At 36.0% G+C, this 25,536-nt stretch overlaps 1 protein-coding gene and 1 long non-coding RNA gene across 6 annotated transcripts in view; one reads left to right on the forward strand and one right to left on the reverse strand.

Moving 5' to 3' along the window:
- LOC146997368 (uncharacterized) overlaps positions 1-25,536 on the reverse strand; it is a 369,770-nt gene that overhangs the window by 130,599 nt on the left and 213,635 nt on the right. The window lies entirely within an intron of this gene.
- LOC118200599 (ATP-dependent translocase ABCB1-like) overlaps positions 1-25,536 on the forward strand; it is a 123,794-nt gene that overhangs the window by 59,770 nt on the left and 38,488 nt on the right. For all 3 annotated transcript variants that reach the window (XM_035372560.2, XM_035372561.2, XM_085817494.1), the window contains exons 4-8: positions 1,763-1,987; positions 4,615-4,786; positions 17,916-18,040; positions 19,788-19,977; positions 23,280-23,393. In XM_035372560.2, the coding sequence (XP_035228451.2) occupies positions 1,763-1,987; positions 4,615-4,786; positions 17,916-18,040; positions 19,788-19,977; positions 23,280-23,393 (826 nt within the window). The remainder of the gene's footprint in view (positions 1-1,762; positions 1,988-4,614; positions 4,787-17,915; positions 18,041-19,787; positions 19,978-23,279; positions 23,394-25,536) is intronic.

Genomic DNA, 25,536 nt, shown 5'->3' on the forward strand with positions numbered 1-25,536 from the left:
ACTTGCATGTTGTTACTTTCATACTTTCAGGTTGTTTCAGAAATAAATAAATATCAGTAATTATTTACAGTACTTAATAACGTCTTCCATACTGGAAGAATTCCTTATTAAGTGTTGACTTGCTAGTTACATTTTATAGATTATCAATGGAAACCAGAGTGACTGTAGCTTACCCTATTTTTGGTAATCAAAATCTTGAACTGGCATTTTGAGTTCATTGAGTTAAGACTCCTTCCAGCACGGAAGAGTTTATGTAATACTATCAACAGTTACTGATATCTGTTGTCCCTGAAGTACTAGGGTTACAAATGAAAACATCGCAGAAAAAAACGTTGGTGGAGAAAACAGCGTAACTGTAAAAATGTACTACACTATTATTTCGTACAAAAAAAAAAAAAAAAAAATAGTTGTGGTAGAAAAGACAGCATGGAGGAAACATTTGCAGTACTAAAATATCGTGACTTTGTATTGCGAAAACTTCGCAGTGTTAAAACAAAATGAAAAAAAAAAAAAAAAAAAAAAAGTCGTGGAAAATAATAATAATAATAATCTTAATAAATCATCTCATGGCGAAAACATCGCATGCGTGCATTTTCTGGCTATAAGGCTTTTTTAAATAAATATTCGTGTAATAATTTGTGAGTATAAGAAGAAAATCAAGATATTTTTTACTTTTGCATTTCATATCTTTATATTAACTAATAAATTTTTAATGATAAAGCAAGGAGGTAAATTATACATAAAAAATCTGAAAATAAGTAAAAATTATTGTTATATTTAGCAGTCAGTAGAATTTTAAACTTTTATCTCTTTCAGTTTCTAGTCTTTTTTCTACTATAATTTTCATTAAAAACTATTCATTCTTCTTTATAAAAGGCAATAGTTGAATAATGAATTGCAATAGATAGCAACATATGTTTAAATACTTTTATCTGGTATACTGTATATAATATTAATTTTTTATTAAATTCCAGATATTAAATGCTTAAGTGTCTTTTCTTTCAGTAGAAATTTATTGATTTGTACAAAACAACGAAATATAAAGATAAAATGAGTCTTACTTTTCTTGCATTCGCAAACCATTCTGAGAAAATTCACTTTTTATAGGTACTTTATTTTTTACTACGGTATTTTCAACGATGATGTTTTTAAACTGCGAAGTTTTTTAACCGCTTTATTTTCGACCACAATATTTTGTACCACGATGTTTTAGAATTGCGATGTTTCCTCCCCACGATGTTTTGTACCACAACATTTTTTCCTTGCATTGTTTTCTATGCGACGTTTTCGTCCGGGGTATTTTTGCCGCGACGTTTTCGGCGGACACCCGGTGTTTTATAACTGAGTTTTTGCACCAGTTTATTTTATACAACGATGTTTTTTGAATCGCCATGTTTTCTCCTTATTTTCCTTCCATCTATGATGTTTTATAATACGATGTACCTTGCTTTGTTATCTCGGCAAAGTATTAGTCCATGGTGTTTTCGGCGGGCACTTTAATCCCAATTAGATAAATAGCGTGTGTATACAGAATAATAGTATTTAATTCTCAGAATCTTTATTTTAATCCCAAAAGCTCTTTTCTTCTGCTCTTATGTCACGCTTGAATCATCTTACACCAAAAAACATGTCTTGAACGTGAAGATTAAGAGAGGTTAGAAATCCTAAATGATGAATAAAACGTTAAAAGGTGAATTTTTCTTTTAGAAGTGAACGGGAGAAGTATTTGGACTTAATTTTACAATTTTATTTTATTTTCTAGGACAAAAGAAGAATTTTTGCATGAAACAGCAGTTCTTTGCTACTGGAATGCAGGTTTTGGTTTTGCATTTCTGGTTTGTAACTATATAATGGTAAGTTTCTTCAGTATTGCTGCTGCTAACCAAGCATACAAAATACGATGCATGTTCATGGCATCCGTACTGAAGCAGGAAATAGGATGGTTTGATACCAACCAAACTGGTGATTTTGCAAGTCGCATTTCGGGGTAAGTTTTTAAGTTAAGTTTAGCCTAAGTTAGTATAAATTTATCCAATCGATTTATGCATAACGTGTTTCTAAAATAACAGTAGATGTTTCCTGGGTAAATAAAAGCATAAAATTTCGAATTTGGTTTACACTTTGCTGTAAAACATTATTACTGTAAGGAACTGTACAGTATCTTTCCAAAATGATACAGCGCTTGTTAGCAACCCCGAGATCTATTCCATGCTACCACTCCAAGATATGTAAATGCTAGTTGGTGACTTGAGGTGAAATGGTATTGATTTTTTCTTCAAGGTAGTACAGATTTTTAAATTTCATGATTGTTTGATGCTTAAGCTAGTTACCTTGCAAGCTGTTTATATCTGTTGATTATTACTTTATTGAAGTTTTAAAAAGGCCAAATCGTATTAATAATGCTGTTGTTGAATTCGTGTCGGACTGACAATGCTCAGTGATTTCTGCCCTTAGATCTTGTAATAGAACTGGTAATAGATCGTAGTGAGTACTACCTGATTAGAACACAGCTTAAGCCTAATGAACAAAAGGATAATGAAAGCACCAATTTATGATCATGTGATATAAGCTTTGATATGCACAAAATATCTTCCCTGAAATAACTGCAACGCAGCCAACAGCATTTAACAGGTTGTAATTAAATTGATGGTTAAAACTTTAAGGAGCATTTGAACACGGCAAAAGTAACAATTTTCTTAGTATAATGGATGGTAAAATGTAAACACGGATGCAAAGTATGAACAAAATTGGAAAACAAAATGTCGTTTTAATCATAATATCTGCAAAAAAATAATGTTTGATACCTACAAGAGTTACTTGACTGTTTACGAAACACAGATTGGATCTCTGGAAGACGTTGCCGCTAGAATTAGCGTCAGTACTGCAGATATACGCAATATGCCGAGCATTTTCCCAAAAGATGCACGAATCGCCACATAGTTGTTGTAACGCATATATTGCAATTGTTGACTATTCATCTGAACAATTCTAATAAATATGAAATAAAATTTCCTGTAAATACGAATGATTAAATCAACTTTTCTTTCTTCAAATTCTTTCTGCTAACTATGCTTCCGTGTTCACATTCCACTACACATGGTATTGCACAAATATTTAGGTTTTTATACTGAGTCACCGCTTAAAGTTGTGATCATCAGTTTGTTCACTACTTTTACACACTGATGACTCATATGATATTAATATCAGCAGGGATTTAATCCCCTAAGTTTATGCAATGTTGAATTACACTTCTCTAGGTAAACTCTCTGTTGAATCGGTATTTCAAGCCAATATTATGCAGCTGTAATGTAGATACAACATCTACCCATACCTCTACAATGTGCAGCGATTTTCTTCACTGTCTAGCCGCAACTCAAGGAAGTGTAGCAGAAATTCCTTAGTAAGGCAACCAAAAGAATTGTCTTAACGTGTCTAATACCTCATATCTCGGAGTCTAGTAGATTCAGCTCACTTAAGAATTAAAAAAATGAATCAAGAGACTAGCTTGTCAAATAGGCAGCTATCGGCTGAAGAAAATTAACCAGCCCAATTTTATTTCCTACCCCAATATCAAATATGTGATTTACTAGCATCTTCTTTTCAAATAGCAAGAAAGCTGAAAGTCATCTAATGCTGACTAGTGAAAATCTACGTTTTACCCAAGTGTGGTAAAGAAATCGAATCAGTATTACGAATACGTGAATATCTATACTACGTTAATACTTTATGGTAGGACACGATCTTTCCAAATCGTATCTAAATCACTTTCTAATTATGGATAAATATCAGTGTCTATGTAGCATTCAGTATCTGTGATATCAATCATTATGTCTTCGACCGTTCACTTATACAACAGCACAGCAGTAATTGAAAAATCCAGAGACAAGCAATGGCCCAGCATGTGCTCAAAATGCAATTGTTGGATAGAAAAAAGGTTAAATACAAAATCAATTCTATGGTGTATTGCAATATACAAAAAATGATTAACTTATCATCTGGTATTAGAAACACCTATATAATGGCACGTATGTAGTAACTACCATGTGTGAAATTTAAAAACACTAGCTAATGTAAACGAAATTTCTTTCTGCAAAACGGTACTAGCATCTTTATGCTGGAGCATTCTGCCGGAGGTTTCTGTTCTGGTGAATACTAGTTGACCCGCATAAAGATTTGAGCATCTGTATGAAAAAATTTCTTAGGCAACAACCCCAAGCAAAATACCTATTTCCTGTCTTCTACCGCTTAATGTACATACTTTCTGGAGTTAGGGAGTTGTTTATATGACATTATTTTTGTTATCACTATTTTTGTGAAATACGGTTTAAAAAACTGTATTATAGTTTTATTATAAAAGTGAATTCTTTCACGTAGTTATTTTGTACCTGTTTTTGATGATATATTAACTAGGCTAATAGCTTGTATATTTAACTACTATGCACTGACTGTTTCCTTTTGAATCCAGTTTAAATACAGTTTTCTGGTTGTTATCATCTAGTAACAATTTCACCTATATATTATGAAATTGTACAAATTTAGTTTAGGTGATTGATTTGTCTTCTCTAAGTTTTTAACACATAAAATAATGCATAAAATATTGATTTTGTTTTCCAGAGATCTGACAAAAATTCAAGATGGCATGGGTGAGAAAGTAGGCATTTGTATCGGATTCCTTTCTTCAACTTTCCTTTGTGTAGGTTGTGGGATATATTATGGCTGGAAATTAGCACTTGTCATCCTGTGTGTTACTCCTATCCTCACTATTGCTATGGCAATTATGTCAAAAGTAAATAAAAATTTATTCTCTCTATGCATTACTGAAAGGAAGTTCCATAAAATGTTCACTCAGTAGTTTTCGAAAATGTTAATTTCATGGTTATTTCCAAAAGACGTGTTTTAATTCAAGATCTCTGCTGCAGATGCAAATAAAGCGTTTAGATCCATTAATAGACAATAGGTACAAATTCCATTCAAACTCGTGATTTATTTGAATTTTAACTTACAAAAATTGTTCAGACAAAAAGCGCAACTGCTGGTAGTCACGGAATAATAATTGTTTTTACAAGCCAAGTAGATTTCATTTGAGTGTTTACAAAAGAATGAAATGTACCGATACCAAGAATAATTCTTAACAATCTTATCTCCATAAATCTGATAATGTCTTTGATTAAATTACTATACAATTATCACTATACAGATCCCCTCAAGAATCGTTATGTAACAGAACACAAGAGCACATTGTTCTTTGTTAGTATTTTCAACCACAGGTTAACAAGCATAATACATCATTGAGTTATGAGGTCGCTGTGTGAAAAAACGCAAAAGTCTGGCAAATGTTGTCTGTATCGTATGTTGGTGAGTAATTCTTGTCTGAATAGTATGATACAAAGTATGGGTCTGTTCTACCATTAATAAACTGTGGTGTGAAATAATAAGTATGTTGTGTGATTAGCCAATAACGTTTACTCTATATGTTTGTAAGGTTTTAGTTAATTCTAACCAGTTATTTTTAGTTGGACTACCCTGTTTCTCTTGGTTTCAGTTTCCTGCCGGAATGCAAATTTTGTATAATGTAGATGAATTCTCAGCGTGTTTCAGGAGCAATATTTAAGCTGCGTTTCAATAGTTTAAAAGGGTAGTAGCGGACTTAATTCCGATGTTTATGCTGCGAGTTTAAAATTAGCTCTCTAATTCGGTGTTTGACACCTTTCAGTTTATACTGATATTTTTCGGCTCTGCTTTGATGTGTGCAATCGATTTAGTGTTAGTTAAGCTAAGGAGCCAGTCTTTAGATTATCTTAAATTACTATTAAATTGTTACATTCTTATTTTCCGTTACGTAGCCGCAAGTGGAGGTGATTTGTGAGCACGAAGTCTGTGTATCTGTTTTAATTTAGATTTAAATAAAAAGATTATTTAAACCTTTGTGTTTTGCAGTATTTATTCTTAAAAACATAACGAGAATTCGCTACTTAGGCTTCAAGATACAGTTTTAAGAGTGTATGGTCCCAAAGAGTACATGCAGACTCTACATGCTTGGCAGAAATATTAAGGACGGAGGTAGTGACGAACTACCCAACAAGAGACGCATCTCCAGAGTACTCCAGGAAAGGCATTGCGTGGAAGTAGTTTAACGCGTTGAAACAACAAACGTTCCTTGAAAAAAAAAACTGCTCGAAATAACAAGACCGATGGGACAAAGCGCGGCAAATTGTAACGGTTTTTTGAGACACGCTGTACAATGAAACACTAAGTGGACTGAATTCGCTAATATAGTGTTACGTTATTTTCTACCCTGACGTTCGTACGGAGTTCGTAGATTTGGCGTGAGTAACGACGACACTTGATGAAGTATCCAAACACATTTTATTTAGCCAATATTAATCAGGGCAGCTCCAAAGTCACGTTTTACAGTTGTCGAAGATCTACTATACACTCGCTAGAACAATCAGCGACACAGCCTTCCGGTTATCAGGCTATAACGGTGGAGACAGCTTCACTTCAAAGCACCAGAGTACAGCTCCCGACTCTGCTTGGTCGTTCTCGGAACTCTCTAGACTCCCCACGCTACAACTCGCGATGCACTCGACGACACACAGAGCACAGCTCCCGAATCTTCGGTTCAGTCGTTCCCGGAGCTCAACACACTCTCTCGACGATACACTAAGAGACTAACCACGATACACTAAGAGACTCTTTCGATGCACTCGACGACTCACTCGACACTCACTGTCCGGCTGTCAACTCGATCGACTCCGCACGGACTGACTAACTCGAGACACTAACTATCTCGCACTGACTCTCCGCGTACCAGCAGGGTTTATATAGTTTTTGGCTTGTGTTCGAGAACATTCTGGGCTAAACCGGTGAGAATTCGTTCCAGAAGACCCTCCATCCGTCCATGGCATGTCGCCAATTTTGTCGCCAAATGGGCGATCTCTCGCCAAATGTGTCAACCCTGCCTTCCATTGCCATTTTATGGCAACCCTAAAAGCTATCTTACCGCGTCTGGTAAGATAGAAGGATTGCGGGGAAGCTATCTTACCGCGTCTGGACATTTCGTAACAATTTATGTACACAAATTTCAGAAGCCGCATGACATTGGATTCGCAGTTCACATTTGGTATTTGAGGAAATGCCTCATAGAAACTTTCTCATTGGGCAAGCCTGATTTTAAATGCATTTCAAACGTTCCTTCCTTTGGAAAACCATTTCAAACCTTTTCATTTAGAACATAAATTTTGCTGTGCGTGATACGGACAACTCTCCTAACTGTCAGTCAACTGCAGTCATTTTTTCGTAGTGCAGGCATCAATTTTACTCTCAGCATTGTCTTCTCCGGAAAACTATCGTGTGGAAGAGTGGCATTTGTATATGACCTGTGCAGTCGATTCGTTTACAAATGTTTTAGAAAAAAAAAATAAAATTTGTTTAGAAATTTTGCGGTTTAAACACTATATGAATCGTTAAGTTCATAAATTCACTAACTGATACCACTAACCAAGGAAAATCCATTAAAATCTTGAATGACAAAACATTTATAAAAATAAAAAGGAAATGTGTGATTAAGTTCTTTATACAAAGAGTTAGAAAGTTCTAACTATATATATGTGCTGTTTTGATTTATTTTTATGAAAATGGGAGGAAAAGCATGTATTTAGTAGCAAATGTTTACAAATTATTTTTAATGCATTATCTGAACCAGAATTTGAGGTCTACGCCATTATAAAAACACATGAATATGTTTAAGAGATGCAGTTTTCATATGGCTAAGTTTAGAAATTTAAAATTAAAAGGGATTGCGTGGCCATTACACAAACCAAGATTTTGTCTTTATATTATTTCCTGATTATCAACAGAAGGTGCGATATAGTTTACACGACCGGGAGCAGTGCTATGGATAACTGTCTATCTTGTTTCAAAGTGTTTCCAAAGGTGTGAAACTACACATTATTTGGCACAAATAAAGCACAGACGTTGTTCAGCTTTAGTCCTTACGCATCTAAACCGTCAACATACCAACCGACTTTACTAAACTATAACTGATTTTATCTAACCAAAGCATAACCAGAATCGTCTCTCAAAATATTTTCTTTCAGGAGTTAAACTATTGTATTCAAAGGCTACACAAAGACGTTGTCTTCAATTAGTTGCTGCACGTTTGCAGTGAGTAAATACTAATTGTTTTCACCATATATCTGTATGTGTCTTTTTGCAGAGTGAAATTCATCCAATGAAATTGAACACACGAGTTTCGAAGCTCACAAATCACATCGCGAGCTTAATTTTTAAAATAGGTATGTAATTGGTTTTCTTGTAATAAATAATTAAATGTAAGTATACTTCACATACAAAAAAAATGACCTGCTTTACACAATGCATTTTTAAATTTATGAAAAAACGTTTCTTCATCGGAAGTGTATATCGATATTGAAAAGGAGCATAAGGCTACTTCTTAAATGATCTTTTTTATAATTACAGGAGTCTGGCAAAATTAATATACAATAATTTGAGGTTTTAAATTCAAGTGTAAATTTTGGAATGGAATTATTTTCCAGAGTACTTTTCTCGTAAATTCCAGTGGAACGCTGAATCAAAGTTATTTATATATTAAAATAATCTAATAACTGTACAAGAAATTATAAAAAAAAAGAAGACCACCTTAAATTCGCATATGCATACATGAACATGACTTTCACAGGAAACTTAAATATATCACAGAAAACTCTCCAACGCTCTCAAAAGTTATCTCGGAAAATCGCGCCGTAATAAAGTTACCACTTTAATCATTATCCTGAGTACTTGCTATAAATTAAATGACTGGTTAATTTTTTTTTTTAAATCCTCCTGCTGCTAAATAACTAAATAGCCAATGAAATATTCCCATAATATAACTTCAGATTACAGTAGTGTAGTCACAGAAAAGTTCTCACAGAATTTAGTTATTTAAATATTGATTCCAGATATGTATTCCTAATGAACACGAAAACGTTTTGTACCTTTTTGTGCAACATTCGCAAAGGTATGAAGAAGTCCGCTATGATTTGATTACGAATGATAGACGAAATATGGTTTTGTCTTTCGTGATTTCGTTAAAGCAATCAGCTGTTACTCAGTTGTTAGGCGCCAAATCAGTTCTCAAAAGGTTAGGTTTATAAGGTATTTGATCTCTTCTTTCCGCATCCTTTTATGGTGTAGGAGACGCACGCGTTTTTTATCGCTCCGCTTCTTGCCTGCTCATCTTGCGGAATTATTGTGCTAAAGCATACAAATTTCGCATTATCGTTAAGAGGAAGATCTAAGGATTACAAAGATACCAGATTTGTGATAGAGAGATTGATAGAAAATGATTTATGAATTTTCAGATTGTTCAAAACTCTGAAATGGCAAAAGTATTGTAATTACGCAAGCTACAACTTTCCACCGTTCTATATGAGCCGCCGCTCATTGGATCTTCAAGTAACTTTTACCATCGGATGTGTAAGCTTTCCAGGAGCATTTTAAGACCAAGCTCAAGTCGTTCTATTAATTAGGGAATTTAATATTATTAAATTTGCGATTTTACACACGGTGTGGAATGCGATTGTGAACTCTGACCTTGAGCAAAAGGCCGTTGCACTCGTCTCCCCCTCCCCAACGGAATTCGGTACGGAGTGACCGCAAAGAATGCTTCAAAAATAGAGAAGTGGGCGTTTTCATACACAGTGTTTATAGTAGAACTAATTAGTGTACCAAGAGAGGGCTAGCATCTTTGATCTCTGCTCATCGAGACGGATCCAAGTTTCTTTATCTGATAATATTCTGACTAGTGGTTCGCAAATTACGACTTTTTTTTTTTTTTTAAAAAAAAAAGCTTAATTATTCATCTTAGTGTGTTACATCAGTTCTCACAGCGTAGTGTGTATCATGGTGAGTGTGTTGACATCAGTTCTTACAGTGTAGTGCTCATTAGTGCGTTATAGTGATCTGTTCTAATTGTGTTGTGCCTTCGCTTTTGGATTACCTAATTCAACAGATGAAATACATAGAAGATAAACGACCAAGGATTTCCCAGCTGAAAAGAGCAATTCACATAGCAGTGTGACGTAGCAGTACGAATCAGAAACTTCGGTTTTCTCAGCTGAAACCAACAATTAACGTAGTAGTGTGAGCTAATTAGTGATACAATGATAGTGTTGTGCGAATACAGTGTTCTACAGCGTGTGTGTGTAGTACTCAGCACTATTAGTGCTTAATAAATATTATTGTGTTTACTTCATAGAGAACAAAGGAAGCGCAGAAGAAGCCCTGCAATCAAGGTAGGATTGTTTTAATTATCCGGTAAACAAAATATCCGATAATCCTACGAGCAATAATTAAGATTGCATTACATTTACACAATAGCAGTCACCTAAATAGCATCAGGGTAATAATAGCTGTTTAAAACTTATGATTTTGTGCGTTCGATAAGGAGCTGGTAAATTAGCTGCGTATTCATTCCTTAATCCTGTATACCACCCTCCTAAATATTAGCAGTTTTGCAAGGATTCGTTTCAGTGATCATATCTTGTATATTTTCCTGTTTTATACATTTAACTATACTCATATTTGTGAGTGTTTATATATCAGTAAGTGCTAGTTTTTTTTTTTTTTTTTTTTTTTTTTTTTCCCCTTGATGTGCGTTATATAACTATGGCTTACAATAATTTAACTAATTAAGTATTTATGCTGATATTTTGTGTTATATACTTCTAGCTAATAATAATAATTTAATTGATTTAGTTTTTATACAGAGAATAGTTTCAGCTTATATTCTGTGTGATATCATGTTCTATACCTTTATTATGCGGCCCATAGACTTATTCATTGATCTTTACTAATTAAGCAGTGTACAGCGCTACTGCTACTTTATTAATTGAGCAGTGTGTTACCTGTCATATTTGATTGAGCAGAGTATTTGTCATATTTAATTCAGTCATATTTGATTCAGTGATCGTATCTTGTATATTTTCCTGTTTTATACATTTTACCATACTTATATCTGTGAGTGTTTATATATCAGTAAGTGCTAGTATCTTGTGTAATGTATTTCTAGCTTACAAAAATTTCATTAATCAAGTTTTCCCCTAATGTGTTGTATAATTATATAATTCTGGCTTACAATAATTTAGCTAATTAAGTATTTATGCTGATATTTTGTGTTATTTACTTCTAGCTAATAATAATAATTTGATTGAATTAATTTTTATACAGAGAATAGTTTCAGTGCTTGTATTCTGTGTGATATTATGTTCTATACCTTTATTATACGGCCCATAGACTTTTAATTGATCTTTACTAATTAAGAAGTGTACAGCTACAGCTCTACTGCTACTGTTTTAAATGAGCAGTGTGTTTTCTGTCATATTTGATTGAGCAGAGTATTACTTGCATTACTTGTCACTTTCCCAGATTGAGCAGAGTATTCCCACTATCCTGATCGAGCAGTGTATGACCAGTGCTTATGTATACTTATACAACTTTCATGCAACTTATCTAGCGGCATTTCTACACTGGTAAATACACCAAAATACCCCTTGATTGCTATACTCAACTTCATCATCACCCATATTCCTTCCAGCACAAACCAGCACTATGCCTGATGCAGAAGCGTCAGTGCGCCTTTGCAAATTCGACGCAGCAACAATCGTATTAACTGAAAGTCTTAATTACGAACAAAAGATTAATACACTCTACGAGAAAGCCAAAGACATTGGCACCAGTACAAAAAATAACAAGTACCTGTTACCGACAGAGCAAAGAAAGAAACTATTGGCCATTTTAGAGGCCTTCTGGACTCTAGCCACCAGAGGACCTGCTGCCACTCCACCTCCAGCTAAAACCAACACAGGTGTTAATACTGATTCAGGACTTTCCTACTCTCCACCTCAACCAACAATACACCCAGCAGCAGCTCCGGTTATCGAGCGTTCCTACGCGCAAGTGGCATCACATTCTACGAAACACACACTTCTTATTTACCCAAAAGAAGACTCGAACGCCACAAGGAAAGTACTAAAGGAACACCTGAACGCCAAATTCCCTCTCCCATCACTAGGTGTAAAAATACACTCAGTTAGAAATATCCAGAAGGAGGGGATTGCTGTTGACTGCGCCACCAAAGAGGATCTCACCCACCTCACAAAGACACTAGAAAGCACGCAAGGCAAACAATTTGCCAAAACAAAACTGCCAGCAGTCAGACTACCTAGAGTCGCAATCCACGACGTAAAACTAGACGTCACCAAGGAGGACATTGAACGGGCACTAGGCTCTGAACACAACCTTACCAGCAGCACTACAAAAGTCTTATACCGGCTAAAAGATAAAGCAAATGGCGTCAAATGGGTGCTGGAATGTCAGCCATCAGCCTTCCACCGCATCATCCAATATCCCAGATTGTATCTTGGCTGGAGAGTGCACCGAATTGCTGAATTCTTCAACACCAGACGATGCTTCCAGTGCCAGGAATTCGGGCACACGCAGCAAGACTGCAAGAACAAAGTCTACTGTGCGTACTGCTCCGGAAGCCACAACGTCAAGAACTGCAAATCCGGGATGGCCACCTGCATCAACTGTGCAGACTATAACTACAGAAGTAATAACAAAATATCCTGCGCCCACCCCGCCTATGACATCTCCTGTCCCACCTACAGCAGGTACGTTGAAAGAATCAAACGCAGCACAACCTATGAGTAATAGCACTGCAGACATCCATCAATCTATGCCTAGAGACCACAACAACCAAGTAACATTTAGCCCCATAAAATGCGTCCAGATTAATCTACAAAGAGCGCAGGCAGCGACATCTCAAGCAGTCACTCATGCAACATCCTACGATGCAGATCTACTCCTGATACAGGAACCTTATTGTAGAGAGGGTCAAGTAGCAAGCCTTCCCATATCGTGGAAAGTCTATCAGCGTAAATCAGAAACTAACGAAAAATCCCCCAGAGCCGCAATAGCATGCACCAACCCATCCTGGTCTCCAATAGTCATCAAGCAAGAACGAGACTTCGTTGCCATCTTACTAGCATTCAATAACGCACAGTACATAATAGCTTCAATTTACTCTTCCCCAACGGACAGTATCACTGGCACCACCTCATACATTCTTGACACCATACAACGATGCCCTTCAACCCCTCTGCTTCTTAGTGGTGATTTTAATGCGCATAACACCATATGGGGATATGCAGATACTACGACGAAGGGACAGGAGCTTGAGGACTTTCTGGCAGCCAATAACATTCACCTATTAAATACATCCGATTCCCCACCTACATTTGATAATACCTATCATGTGGGCTGGCCAGATCTCACCCTCTGTTCAAGCAGTATCGCAAACCTAGTGCAAGACTGGACTGTGGTCGATGATGAGAGCTGCTCCGATCACAAATACCTTCACTTTCTCATAAACTGTGACACGAAAATCACAGTCCTACGTAGGTACAGGCTTCCAGGCAACAAGATCCGCCCCCTCAGTCGCTCCTTCACACGCATCTTAAGTAATGAGGAAAACAACCTTGCGCTTCACAACAGCCCAGAAGGCATGGAGATTTTCACAGACCGACTACTTGGAAACCTTAAAGCAGCCTGTAGTGAACTACTCCCCACACGCGCAGCGAAGAAAATACAAGGAGTTAAGTGGTGGACGAAAGAGCTCAGACAACAACGGCAAAAATGCAGAGCTATCAGACGCCGCATACGTTCCACCACCAATGAAGACAGAAAAATCCAACTATTGGCGACATTCCGCAAGGAGCGAGCTCTTTACAAAAACAACATACTAGCGGCCAAAATTACCAGTTGGAGGAAATTTTGCACCGAAAACTGCAATCCGTATGGAATCCTCCACAAGCTAGCCTCAAGTAAAATATATCAGCCAGCTCAAATCTTCATGCAGCCACCAAATACAAGCAACGACAATCCAGTACAAAATACAGCCACCACAATCCTCAACGAAGTCTTCCCCACAGACAACGCGGAGGAAGATACGCCAGCACAGAAAATTGTTCGCATGAATACCACCATCCCACCGACTCCACATGATATACCATTTAGTGACAAGGAAGTCAAGCAAATTTTCCAACACCTACCCCTGAAAAAGGCCCCCGGTCCAGACGGCTTGGACTATAGCATCATCAAAGTTGCATACAAAGCACGTCCCTCCTTCTTCTACAAATTCTTTAACCAACTGTTTGACAACCAAATATTCCCGCAGGCATTCAAGAAAGGACAAGTTGTCCTATTCCTGAAAAAGAATAAAAGCCCGCAAGACCCGCGTTCTTTTCGCCCGATATGCCTTTTGCCAACCCTGGGCAAAATTTACGAGAAATTAATTGTTAACAGACTAAAATATCATCTCCATAGCAACAATCATCTCAGCCCCAGGCAGTATGGCTTTCGCACTCGTCTGTCCACTACGCATGCCCTCTGCAAAATTCGTGAAACAATTCAACGCAATAGCACCACAGGTTTCCATACAGCTTTCATATCCATTGACCTCCAGAGTGCGTTTGACACACTCTGGTGGCCAGCGATAAGACAGGCCCTCCGAGACGCACAGTGTCCATCCAACCTCTTCAGCGTTTTTAGTAGTTATCTAGAGAATCGTAGTCTTCTCATAGCCATCAACAACGACACTACCTTCAAAGTGCAAGAAAGAGGATGTCCCCAAGGCTCTTGTGCTGGACCGATTCTCTGGAATTTAACATTCAACTCTGTACTGGATGCAAACTGGCCACGACATACAAGTGTCATCGCCTACGCAGACGACGCAGCTCTTCTTGTCAAAGGTCGCACTCGTGCGGAGCTCGAGAAAAACGGCACCGAAGTCTGCTCCCTCCTCGCCAATATCTGCAGCAACTTAAAGCTTACAATCTCTACCGCAAAGTCATCAGCAATAATAATACCCAAAGCAGGCACGAATCCAACGCGCCGCCCCTGCATCAAACTACAAGGAGCCAACATAAAGATTGTCCAAACGCTAAAATACCTAGGTGTAATATGGGATAAAAAACTAACCTGGATCCCTCACATCCAAGAACTAAAAAACAAAACATCAGCTATTGCCAGAAAGGCCCGCGCCTTCCAAGGTAAAAACTGGGGTCAGAATCATCATATTCAGAAGATCCTCTACCATGTGGTAGCTGAAAAAATAGTCTTGTATGCTGCTGCCGTATGGGCCCAACCGATGGGAGGACGAAAGATCAAACATCTTACATCTCTTCAACGACCATTCGCCCTGAATCTCTGTAAAGCGTACCGCACCACAGCCACCAGCTCAGCGACAGTCCTTGCAGGGCTCATTCCACTCCACATACGGGCAGAACAAGAGGCAGTGTACACCACCCTCATATACCTCCGCAAAGATGCAACATTTGGCAACATAACATACAGCCCTCTGCAATTTCAAAGCCCAGGTAACACTCTTCACACTCATCCTGCACGTAAAGGCACAGGAATAAGAATTAACATCTCACGGATACAGCCACTGTCAATGACGCGAGTTTCAAAGGATACGCAAATATACACCGACGGCTCTAAGCAGGAAGATGGAGTAGGCAGCGCCTTTGCACACTATGACAAAGGAAGAATCATCCATGTATGGAAAGGACGCCTTGACTTAAACAACAGTGTGTTCCAGGCGGAGGTGCAAGCAATTATAACCGCGGTAGATTACATTTTCAATAATAATATAGAACGGGCGAAAATTTTCACTGACAGTATGTCAACGCTTCTAGCACTAGATAATCACAACCACACCTCGCCCTTGATCATCAAATTACAACAACTTTTACAGCGCAACCCGCAGAAACATCTCTCCTTAACATGGATCAAGGCACATGCAGAAAATGAGGGGAATGAAGCAGCTGATAGCCTGGCCAAGCAAGCAGCCACTGATCCAGAAGCTGAAAAAATCACAATCCCAGCCCCTCCTTCCTACCTCAAAGGGCTATTACGGGGTCAAGGCCTAAATCTTTGGCAGGAAGACTGGACGCACTGCACAACTGGAAGACGTACATACAGCTATCTCCCGAAAGTCAGCACTGAACGCAACATTGCAATAGCTCCTCTTACGGCTTATATTACGGGACACGGCCCATTCCCGACCTACTTCAATAGACATGGCATAACAACCACGGACATATGCGCCTGCGGAGCGGAAGGCTCCCCAGACCACTATGTTTTTGAATGCCATCTGACAGCAGGAAATCACCTCCCTCTTCCTATCAACAATAGTGAAGCTTATCACCGCTTCCTTATAAAGCACAAACCGGCAGTAAATACAATTTGCAAAGTTGTTAACAAGCTCAAGAGAATGGGCCAAGATTTGTGCTCTCCTCATTAACCAAAACTCTCAAGACATGATACACTAACTAAGTCAGCATGCAGTTCCACATTCTCAGACACATAAGACTACTCCTAAAATTTACATAAGTCCCTATTACAGACACCTTTCAAATAATGCACAATCAAATGTATTTAACATTTCCTCTTCTGTATATGCATAATACTATTTTTTTTATTTTTATTTTTATTTATTTATTTATTTATTTATTTTTCCCCCTATGAGCGTGTATTTTGATCCTATTATTTTGTAACTGTATTTTTGTATCTGTATATTTAATTTGTATTTTATTAGAATTTTATTGTGAATGTGCAAAATTACCATAGCAAATTGCAACAACAAATGTCAAAACGGTAAAACGAATGCAATCTGCCCTTGTATGGCCATGTAAATGATCTTGTTAACATCCTAAAAAGCTCCCGAGGCGGCCTCTTGAGGCCCCAGGGAGTTGTTCCTGGTTAGTGGAGGGCGCGGGACACATGCCTGTTTACCTCTGTTAGACATCAGGCGTCCCCGTCCTCCGTTACCAACCAACCAACCAACCAACATATCCGAGAGGTCCAAGGTTCGAGTTCCGGCAAGGGTACTGCACTTTTTTCACATATCGTGCTTAGAAATAAAAACCTAATGACTCTACAATTGGCGCCCGAACTAAAAGGTAGTGAATGCTAATTCATCACTACCAGGGTTTGGCGACTGGGTCTCTTAGTCCCTAGTCGTCTTTTAAAAAGTGGAGCATATAAGATGTTTTCTGTCTCCTTTCTGTACACCTTCGTAGTGTAATTGAAAGCATATTCGACGCGTATTCAAGATGGCATTGCACATTTTTCACGTATCCTGCTTCATAAAAACCTAATTACTCGACAAATTTTAAATGCATAAGAATACGACGCTTGAAACGCAACAGAAGGGATAGGTATAAAAATTATATTGTTTATATTTTTACTTAACCCTGCCGCCGAAAATTTTGAATAACTTTTATAAAATGTTCTATCTTATTTTTAAAGAAATTTTTAGTTTCAAATATGGGTTCTTTGTTTCATTTAATGAAATAAAGCATGTATCTACTTTGTTTCAAATTCTGCTAAGTAACTCATGTATGCTACTTGCTTATTCATGTTAGCTGCCTTTAAAAGTTAGTAACTCTTTTTATCTAAAAAAACGTTTGTGAACATCATGTATAAATCATAGAGGTGCTTAAACTTCTTATGAATGCGATCTCACGAAAAAGTTAAGTTTCTTTTAAGATCTCAAATTACTATATAAATAGAACAAGGAGCCAAAAATTGTAATTAAAAACATACTTTTTAAAGTTATTTGTCTCACGTAAATGATTTTATTCAGCTACTCATCTTACTTTTTTATTCAAATTTCATTAAAAATTCTGAGTTCCATAACTTGATAGTAAGTAATCATTATAATCTTAGCTTGTGATATTGCATGTTAATGTTCACATTCATAATTACGTTATAAATTAATAGAGCAGTTGGAATCATCTTAATAAAATATCTGATTTGTAATTAAGTGTCCTTGTTTTTTCCAGATTCAGGCTACAGTATCGAGAGAAGAACTGCAAGCTTATGGCACTGCTGGGGCTGTGGCAGAAGAAGTGTTATCTGCCATTCGCACTGTAGTGGCTTTTGGAGGAGAGCGAAAAGAAATTCAGAGGTAAAATTAAAGATTGTTACTCGTGCACTGTAAGCTTTTGGTAATATTAATTACAGGTAGAGATTTCTTTAAATCTACCATTTTAATCTCAAATTCATTTTATAGCAATAAGACCTCGGTGTAAAAATAGAGTAGCTTCAGCAAAATATTGAATGAAAAATCCCCGTCACTTCAAGATTCAATTTAATTCAGGTATCCCATTAATCCAGCATCAAAATTTCCGCTTTCAGTATATTAAATTGTGTCGTTTATGATCTACGCTTCACTAACAGTTAGTTTTATGTTAATTTCTTTCCTTTATGAACTTACCAGCGGAAGATCATTGAAATCGCTAAATGCGCTAATGTTCGAGTCGGGTTGGGTCGGGTTAGAGTCGGGTTCAAAACCTAGCGTACGGACTGGGTGCATGGACGTTTTTATGCTTTTTATAAAACGTGTAACGTAAATACCCCTAGGAAATTTTACCAGTTTCCCTTAGAGCGTTCCCCATGAAGACATAGTTCCGTACAGCCCTCAAGTTTCTTTGCCTTAATTTATTAACCTAATCTTTTCCTTTATGCCTTTCGTCACATATTCTCTCGATCCAGAGATGCAAATTGCATTTTTGGATTGAGCATACCTTAAACTAAAATCTAGCTTAAGGTTATGCTCAATACAATGAAGAATATATAGATAAGATAATAGAAAGGTTAAGGTATGTTCAATGAAGGCTCAATCTAAACTAGAATTAGTTTAAGGTATGCTCAATGAATGCTCAATCTAAACTAGAACCTAGTATAAGGTATGCTCAATGAATGTACAATCTAAACTAGAATCTAGTTTAAGGTATGCTCAATAGAATGAATGCTCAATCTAAACTAGAACCTAGTATAAGGTATTCTCAATGAATGTACAATCTAAACTAGAATCTAGTTTAAGGTATGCTCAATAGAATGAATATATCTACAAGCAGCCATACCTTAAAACTAGAATGAAATATCATCTGCACTTAAGCAGAATTCTGGCAACGATGCTGCTGCTTGTCTAAAGAACCGTCCATTAGAAGAGAAGAATGAATGCCAGATGTTAGTCATGTTTGGTGACTGTAAGAAAGATAGCTGTGTGTTTCTGCTCAACCCGAAAGTATCGTAGTTTAGCTTAGGGATTTGTTGAAATTGTAAGCCAGCCAATGTAAATAGCAGACAGTTGCTGTAGACGAGAAGTAGAAATATTTATTTTTAGCTGTAATACCAAGAACCGAGAACAATAAAGTTTTATTTTAGTACTGATAATTATGACATATATCGTGTGTCTACAGCAAGCACATTCAGAGAGGCGATAATTCGCCGACCAGTATAACTAGTGCATAGCAAGTAATTTAGTTAAGCAGACACCTTTAGGTGTAAATGTAAGTCTCCGAAAAAGTAGTAGCCCCAGGAAACCTTATGTATCCACCACGCTTGTCTTTGGATTGATCCTAATCTGGATGGACAGACACATCCACTGGATATGTGTGTTGGAATCAAGGAGGATTATTGCTAAATATTTCCATCACATTGCCTGTGATACTAGGTCCGGAAACAATCAGTCTCCCATTTCAATCCATAAATCTGTGAAAAGTTTGGGATCATAAAGCATGTCATTTAATTTATTACTTTCACTGTAAAAGCAGTCAAACCTTTTTTTCAAAATTATATGTTACGTATATTTCATAGCCAAATATCACATGATTATTATTTTTTGATAATCAGAATTATCCGTTATTCAGGTATGAAAAATGCCTTGCACCAGCCAGACAAAAAGGCATTAAGAGGGGCCTCATGACAAGTATCGGTGCATCTCTTACCTGGTTCTGTATCTTTGCTGGCTATGCTCTTGCCTTTTGGTACGGTGTAAAACTCATTATGGAAGGAATGGGAAAACCGAATCCTGAATACACTGGAGGAACACTCATTATCGTAAAGTATTTTCTATTGTAGACATTCTAATTTATGAACAGTCTTGAAAATTGTCTCTCAACAATTTTATAGTAAAAGAAGAAAAAAAAAATTAATGGAATTAATTTATTAAATTTCTTATTACTCTTCCATTTTGCTATGACGTTTGCTATTGTTCTCTTTACCAAAACATTATTTTCGAAGCAATTTATGTATATTCCTGTTGTAATAGTTTAATTCTGTACTATTAGTTTTGTAATATTCGGACGTTCAATAACTGAAATGACTTATTGTGAGAACTTCCTATAAAATTAATTTTTCTCTTTTTTCATGCAGTGTAGGGACGGATAATATGATACTCAAGCAAAATTAAATACGCTGTATATCGATTTTTATTCTAAGTAGCATTTTGCCGAAAATCATCATTATCGGCGATAATATTTAATTAACTTGTATGTTGTTTCTGCTTTAAATACCTGCCGACTAGCTAATCACATTGTCATTTTAGGCTGTGTGGCCAACAATTTCTATCTTATCTAGCACTCTTCCCAGTAAGTGAACTCCAAAAATGAAATGTTTGCTTGGAATGTTGCACGTCTTTTTTCTTTTTATTGGTATAGAGGGCGGGATATTAGGATCCGATTAGCTTGTGTTCAGCTTAATACTGTGAATTACACTTTTTCGTAATTTTCCAATTTGATCCAGCTAACTATTTTGTCCAGTCTTTTACTATTATAGTATCAAAATTTAAAGAAAATATAATGAAAGATTTGGTAAAATATAACAATTCCGTTTTAGACATTCCTAGAAATTTTATATACATCAATCAGCCATTGGAATTTTGCGCACGCTGAGATATAGATATAGAGGAATCTAAAATTCGATACAGAAGTTCTATGTTAGCTTGCTACGCCTATGAGCTCTATCCAACCCAATAATGCTATTTTGGTGTATTGGTGTAGGCAATGGAGAATCAAAGTATAATAATAGTATAAAGTATAAATGTCTCAAAGTCTGTGCTTCTACTGTAAGAAGGCGCCAGATCTGAACAACCTCTATTTATTTGCGGAAATCCTGAAGCGTGTAAATAATGTGAGTTATTTAGTGGTTATCATTAACTAAAGGCTCACGTGGACTTGTTATATTAAGCACTTCAAGGTTGGCGATACCATAGGACAAGCCTGTGGTATCGCCAACCAACTTTATATACTCTAAAGAAATTACTCTGGACTGTCTCACAACAGAAAAGGAGGATATATTTATGCATTATAAACCCAGCTTTATGCTACGCAAACTTCGCATCCACAAACTTCAAGTAGTACAGATGAATTGTAAATGCTTATTACCTGATTAGAAACAAACTTATTTATGACTTGAAAATAAACCGTATGGTGGACCACATTACTAAATTTAATAAACGTTTCTTCAAAACTGGACTCAGTTGTGATGCTGCAATTTTTTCAGAAGTTTTAGTTACCAAATCATTCCAAATTTGATTAAACAAATTGCTACTCACATTCTTAGAGACCACAGCATCGTAACTTAGCTTTGACTGACGACTTTCACTAGTTTCCTTGCCTAGTGTGACTTTCGTCTCTGGTCGCTGTTCATGTTTGGTACGTATGCAGTACAGGAGACAATGGTCTCTCAATTTTTATATTACTTCCTTGGAGTTTCTCCTGCCAGCTCGTCAAAGTCTTGTGCCCTCGGTGGCCTAATTTTGATATCTAGCTTATTAAGACCTCTTGGGGGTCATATAAGCAACTTCATTATTCTTATCCGTAACCGATAGAGAAGTAATATCATCCTAGAATCCTTTAAACATTTTGATATAAAAATCTGCTGCCTAGAGATGCTGCCAGGGGCTTGAGAGGACAGATCTGCAAATATTTTTAAAAATTCCTACATAGGCATACGTATCCTAGGTAGCTTACTATGGTGCCAGTTTCTAAAGGATGCTCATTAAGTTGTTCTTTAATGTAGCTGATGAATGAAGGTACAATTTGCTTTGATTTGTTTATTCATGCGGGACGTCAAACGTACTGATCGACTAGGACGCCGAATATGTTGGAGCCGGTCTTACCTGCAGCCAACCTACCCTGTTTCATGAGGTGATGATGATGATAAAAGCCACGAATTAAACATTTTCGAATATCACAAATTAAAAGCGAAGTTCTTATATCAATGGGATATGTAAAAAAATTATGAATGAAAATGATATAATTGAAGTATTCCATTACGATGACAATGTCCCAGTCGTCAAACGGACGGCTAAATTCCATTTTCCGAGTTGTCATCTCTATTCAAGTTAAATTTTCTTTAATTTCAAGAGGTGGTTGTGTTATTCAAACTGAAGATATACCTTAAATTGAGGTTACAATGCATCAAACACTAATCAATTTGCGGATAGTAAAGTGCTGTGCGATTTAAAATCTGAAAAAATATCGCCAATGATGGTGAAGAAAATGATAAGGAGATTACTGAAGATCAAAGGATTACATTTTATTACTATTGTTATCTTATCAAAACTATTACGGTGTTGTCTTATCAAAATTATTCTTGTCTTATTAATGGGAATTCTCAACAGGGCACTTATAGACTTGAACTTAAAACTTTGTAACTGAACAAGAAATTTCATCTGACTAGAAAATCGAAGAGAAAGTAATAACACGTAAAACAAAATTGCTTAAGCTTAAAAACAACTTAAGCTGAAAAAATTTAATAAAGTAAGCAAATATTCAGATAAACATTTTTTCCGGAAGACCCGACAATTCAAGATTGCGGATTTTGCATTGTGTAATTCATTATGTAAAAATTTTTAATTTTGATATTTTTATCTCATTTTAAATAAGAGAATATTTTTTGTTTAGTTGAACTCTAAATGTAAAGATGCATATCAAATTTAAGTAATCGCAGAGATGTCAAGATAATTAGATATTTAGGTAATTCATGTTTGAGTTTAAATTATTTAATAATGTAAATTTAATTTAATTTACACTTTATTTTTACTGAAATCGCAAATGATTTTTGTAAATAGCTTTGAAAGCCATTTAAAAAAGTAATCATTCGTAATTTTAATTTTTATACTTGAAAACATTTGTAAATAATTTCTAAAAAAGACAGTTGCAGAAATATCAAATTCTAAAACTCTGTGTGTTTTAGTTTATGGAATCATCAATTGACTACTTCTTTCTTTTTTCCAGTTAAAAGTTTCAGAATGCTTATATATCCTTAAAAAGAAATTTTTCCTGTGCATAAAACGTTGCATGAATATTATATAACCTGCATAATAACTTTCTTAATATTTTATTTTTTCCGTTCAGGTATTCTTTAACGTTATGTCCGCATCTATGTTCATTGGGCAAACAGCTCCATATTTCGAAGCTTTCGCTGTCGCCAGAGGAGCAGCAGCAAAGGTCTTCAACATCATCGATAGGGTATCGTTACTAATTTTTTGCAATCGTAATGTATAAGATAAGGTAAAAAACTATATTTTCTAGGGATAATTAATCATTGAAACTTAAGTAATATTTAAGAGCCCGATTCGGTGTTAAGGAGCAAAATCAGTCTGATCTGTATTTAATAAACCATGCAAATTGATTTTTTTAATTAAAGCATTTTGATGTTTACTCAAGTTATTGCAGGACATAGGATATTGCTATTTAAGTCAATTATCTCTAAAAGCTTAAATCATATTGAAAATTTCCTTTTTTCCCATTTGTAGTGTCGATTTGCTGATATCAACGATAGTAAAAAATATTATAACCAAAATAGTCATTAAAAGCCCTTAGCACTTAAAAGGCTTACGTATTCGTTCACACACAAAACGTACGTGCGTACATACACTCACTCATACGTATGACACTCTGGTTCGAACCGATAGCCAGACTTCTATTTTCGCAGCTATGAAACTACGAAATACGTAACTTTAAACGTACAAAAAAAAAAAGGAATGAATAATTAATAATTCATATTAGATCTTGATTCAGATTCAGATTTATGATTCAAAAAGGTATTAGACTTCGTTAAGCATTTTTCAGGCAGAATCTAAGACGTATTGATGCGTACTTCATTAACAGACTTCCAAAAGGAATTCCGTTGATGGTGCGAGCGGTAAAGTCGCTGAACACTGGTAGTTCGGTCCGAGGTTTGAATCCCGCGAACGGGCTGGCTGCATGGATGTTTTCGTGGTTTTCCCCATGTGTAACGTGTATACGAGCCAGTTTCCCTTAGAAAGTCCTCCACGAAGGCATCCCTCCCTTTAGGCAGATAGCCCTAGTGTGCTTTGCCATAATTAAATAAACCAAACCAAACCGTTGATGGTGCAAGCGCTATGATCGAAGTATAATTGCAGAAGAAGGTTATTTTCAAGTTGATACAGATTACATTTTCGAAAAATTCATTTTCTTCCATGTTAAGTTTCTTAAAATCACACTGAAAATGAAGAAATTGCTTCTATGAATAATGGAGAATAGCAATTATATTTATTATCAATTAGCTCTTTCTAATGTAGTTATTCTTTTAAGTTCTTAAACATTAAGCATTTAACTTCGTTTCATAATTAAATCTGTGCTAAATTTCTTGAGTCATTAGTGGGAGCAAACGTACATTATATAAAGCACTCCGTCAGCCTCGTGCATAAATACGAAACTTTTTCCTAGTATTAGTTTTCAGTATTATTTTAAGAAAGACAGATATATAAATTCTAAATTTTTTCTAAGTGAAGAACATTTTATATAGATTCCTTCAACCATTCATGGCAAGCAGCTACACATTTTATAAAGCACTCCATCGTTCTCTTACATGCTCCTTTATATAACGCATGTTTCGATAACAGAAACCTCCTGACGGAGTCAAATGAGAGCGTTTTGTCGGATTATTCTACTGCAGTTATTACACATTTTTAATATCCATACGAAACTGAAAATTCCTTAGATTTATGCAATTAAAATCCTGTCAATAAGTCACTTGCCATGCTACTGTAAAATAGAGATTAAATCAAAATAATGTTAGAGACATACATTGAACCCAAACTATGGAGCACACTGATAGGATACTTGCATTATTTCAAATAATAATTGAAGCTGGTTTTATATTTGATTCACAAAACCTCAATGTACTTATCGCATGTCGCACAGCATACTTCGAAAATAGGTATGGTGAATACTTTTTGTTTGAAATCAACATCTTACGATGAAGCATTTCAATTATACTATAATTCTGATTTTTCAGATCGACACCTATTTTAAAGTAAGCGATACTTTAAGTTTTTGTATTAGTCAAACAAAATAGGAGCATAAGTTCTGGTGACAATGCAAACAGTATTCTAGCCAAACATTGGGACAGATTATATATTTAGAAGTTGATTGTTCAAAAAATGCAAAATTTCATGAAGGGTATGTGAGCATATTCCATCTCGGTAGAAAATAGCAATATTTCTGTCTTTCATCAATTGTGACAAAAGAACTCTGCGGCATACCCAAGATATATTTACGATTACAATCCTCTTATAGAAAACCAGAAAATTGTATCTTTTGTTAAGGCACGAAACTTTTCGACTTTTGCTGCGTTATGTTGTTG

Source organism: Stegodyphus dumicola, chromosome 5, assembly GCF_044657685.1.
Source record: "Stegodyphus dumicola isolate Sdum_Otavi_A_Nest chromosome 5, ASM4465768v1".
NCBI lineage: Eukaryota > Metazoa > Arthropoda > Arachnida > Araneae > Eresidae > Stegodyphus > Stegodyphus dumicola.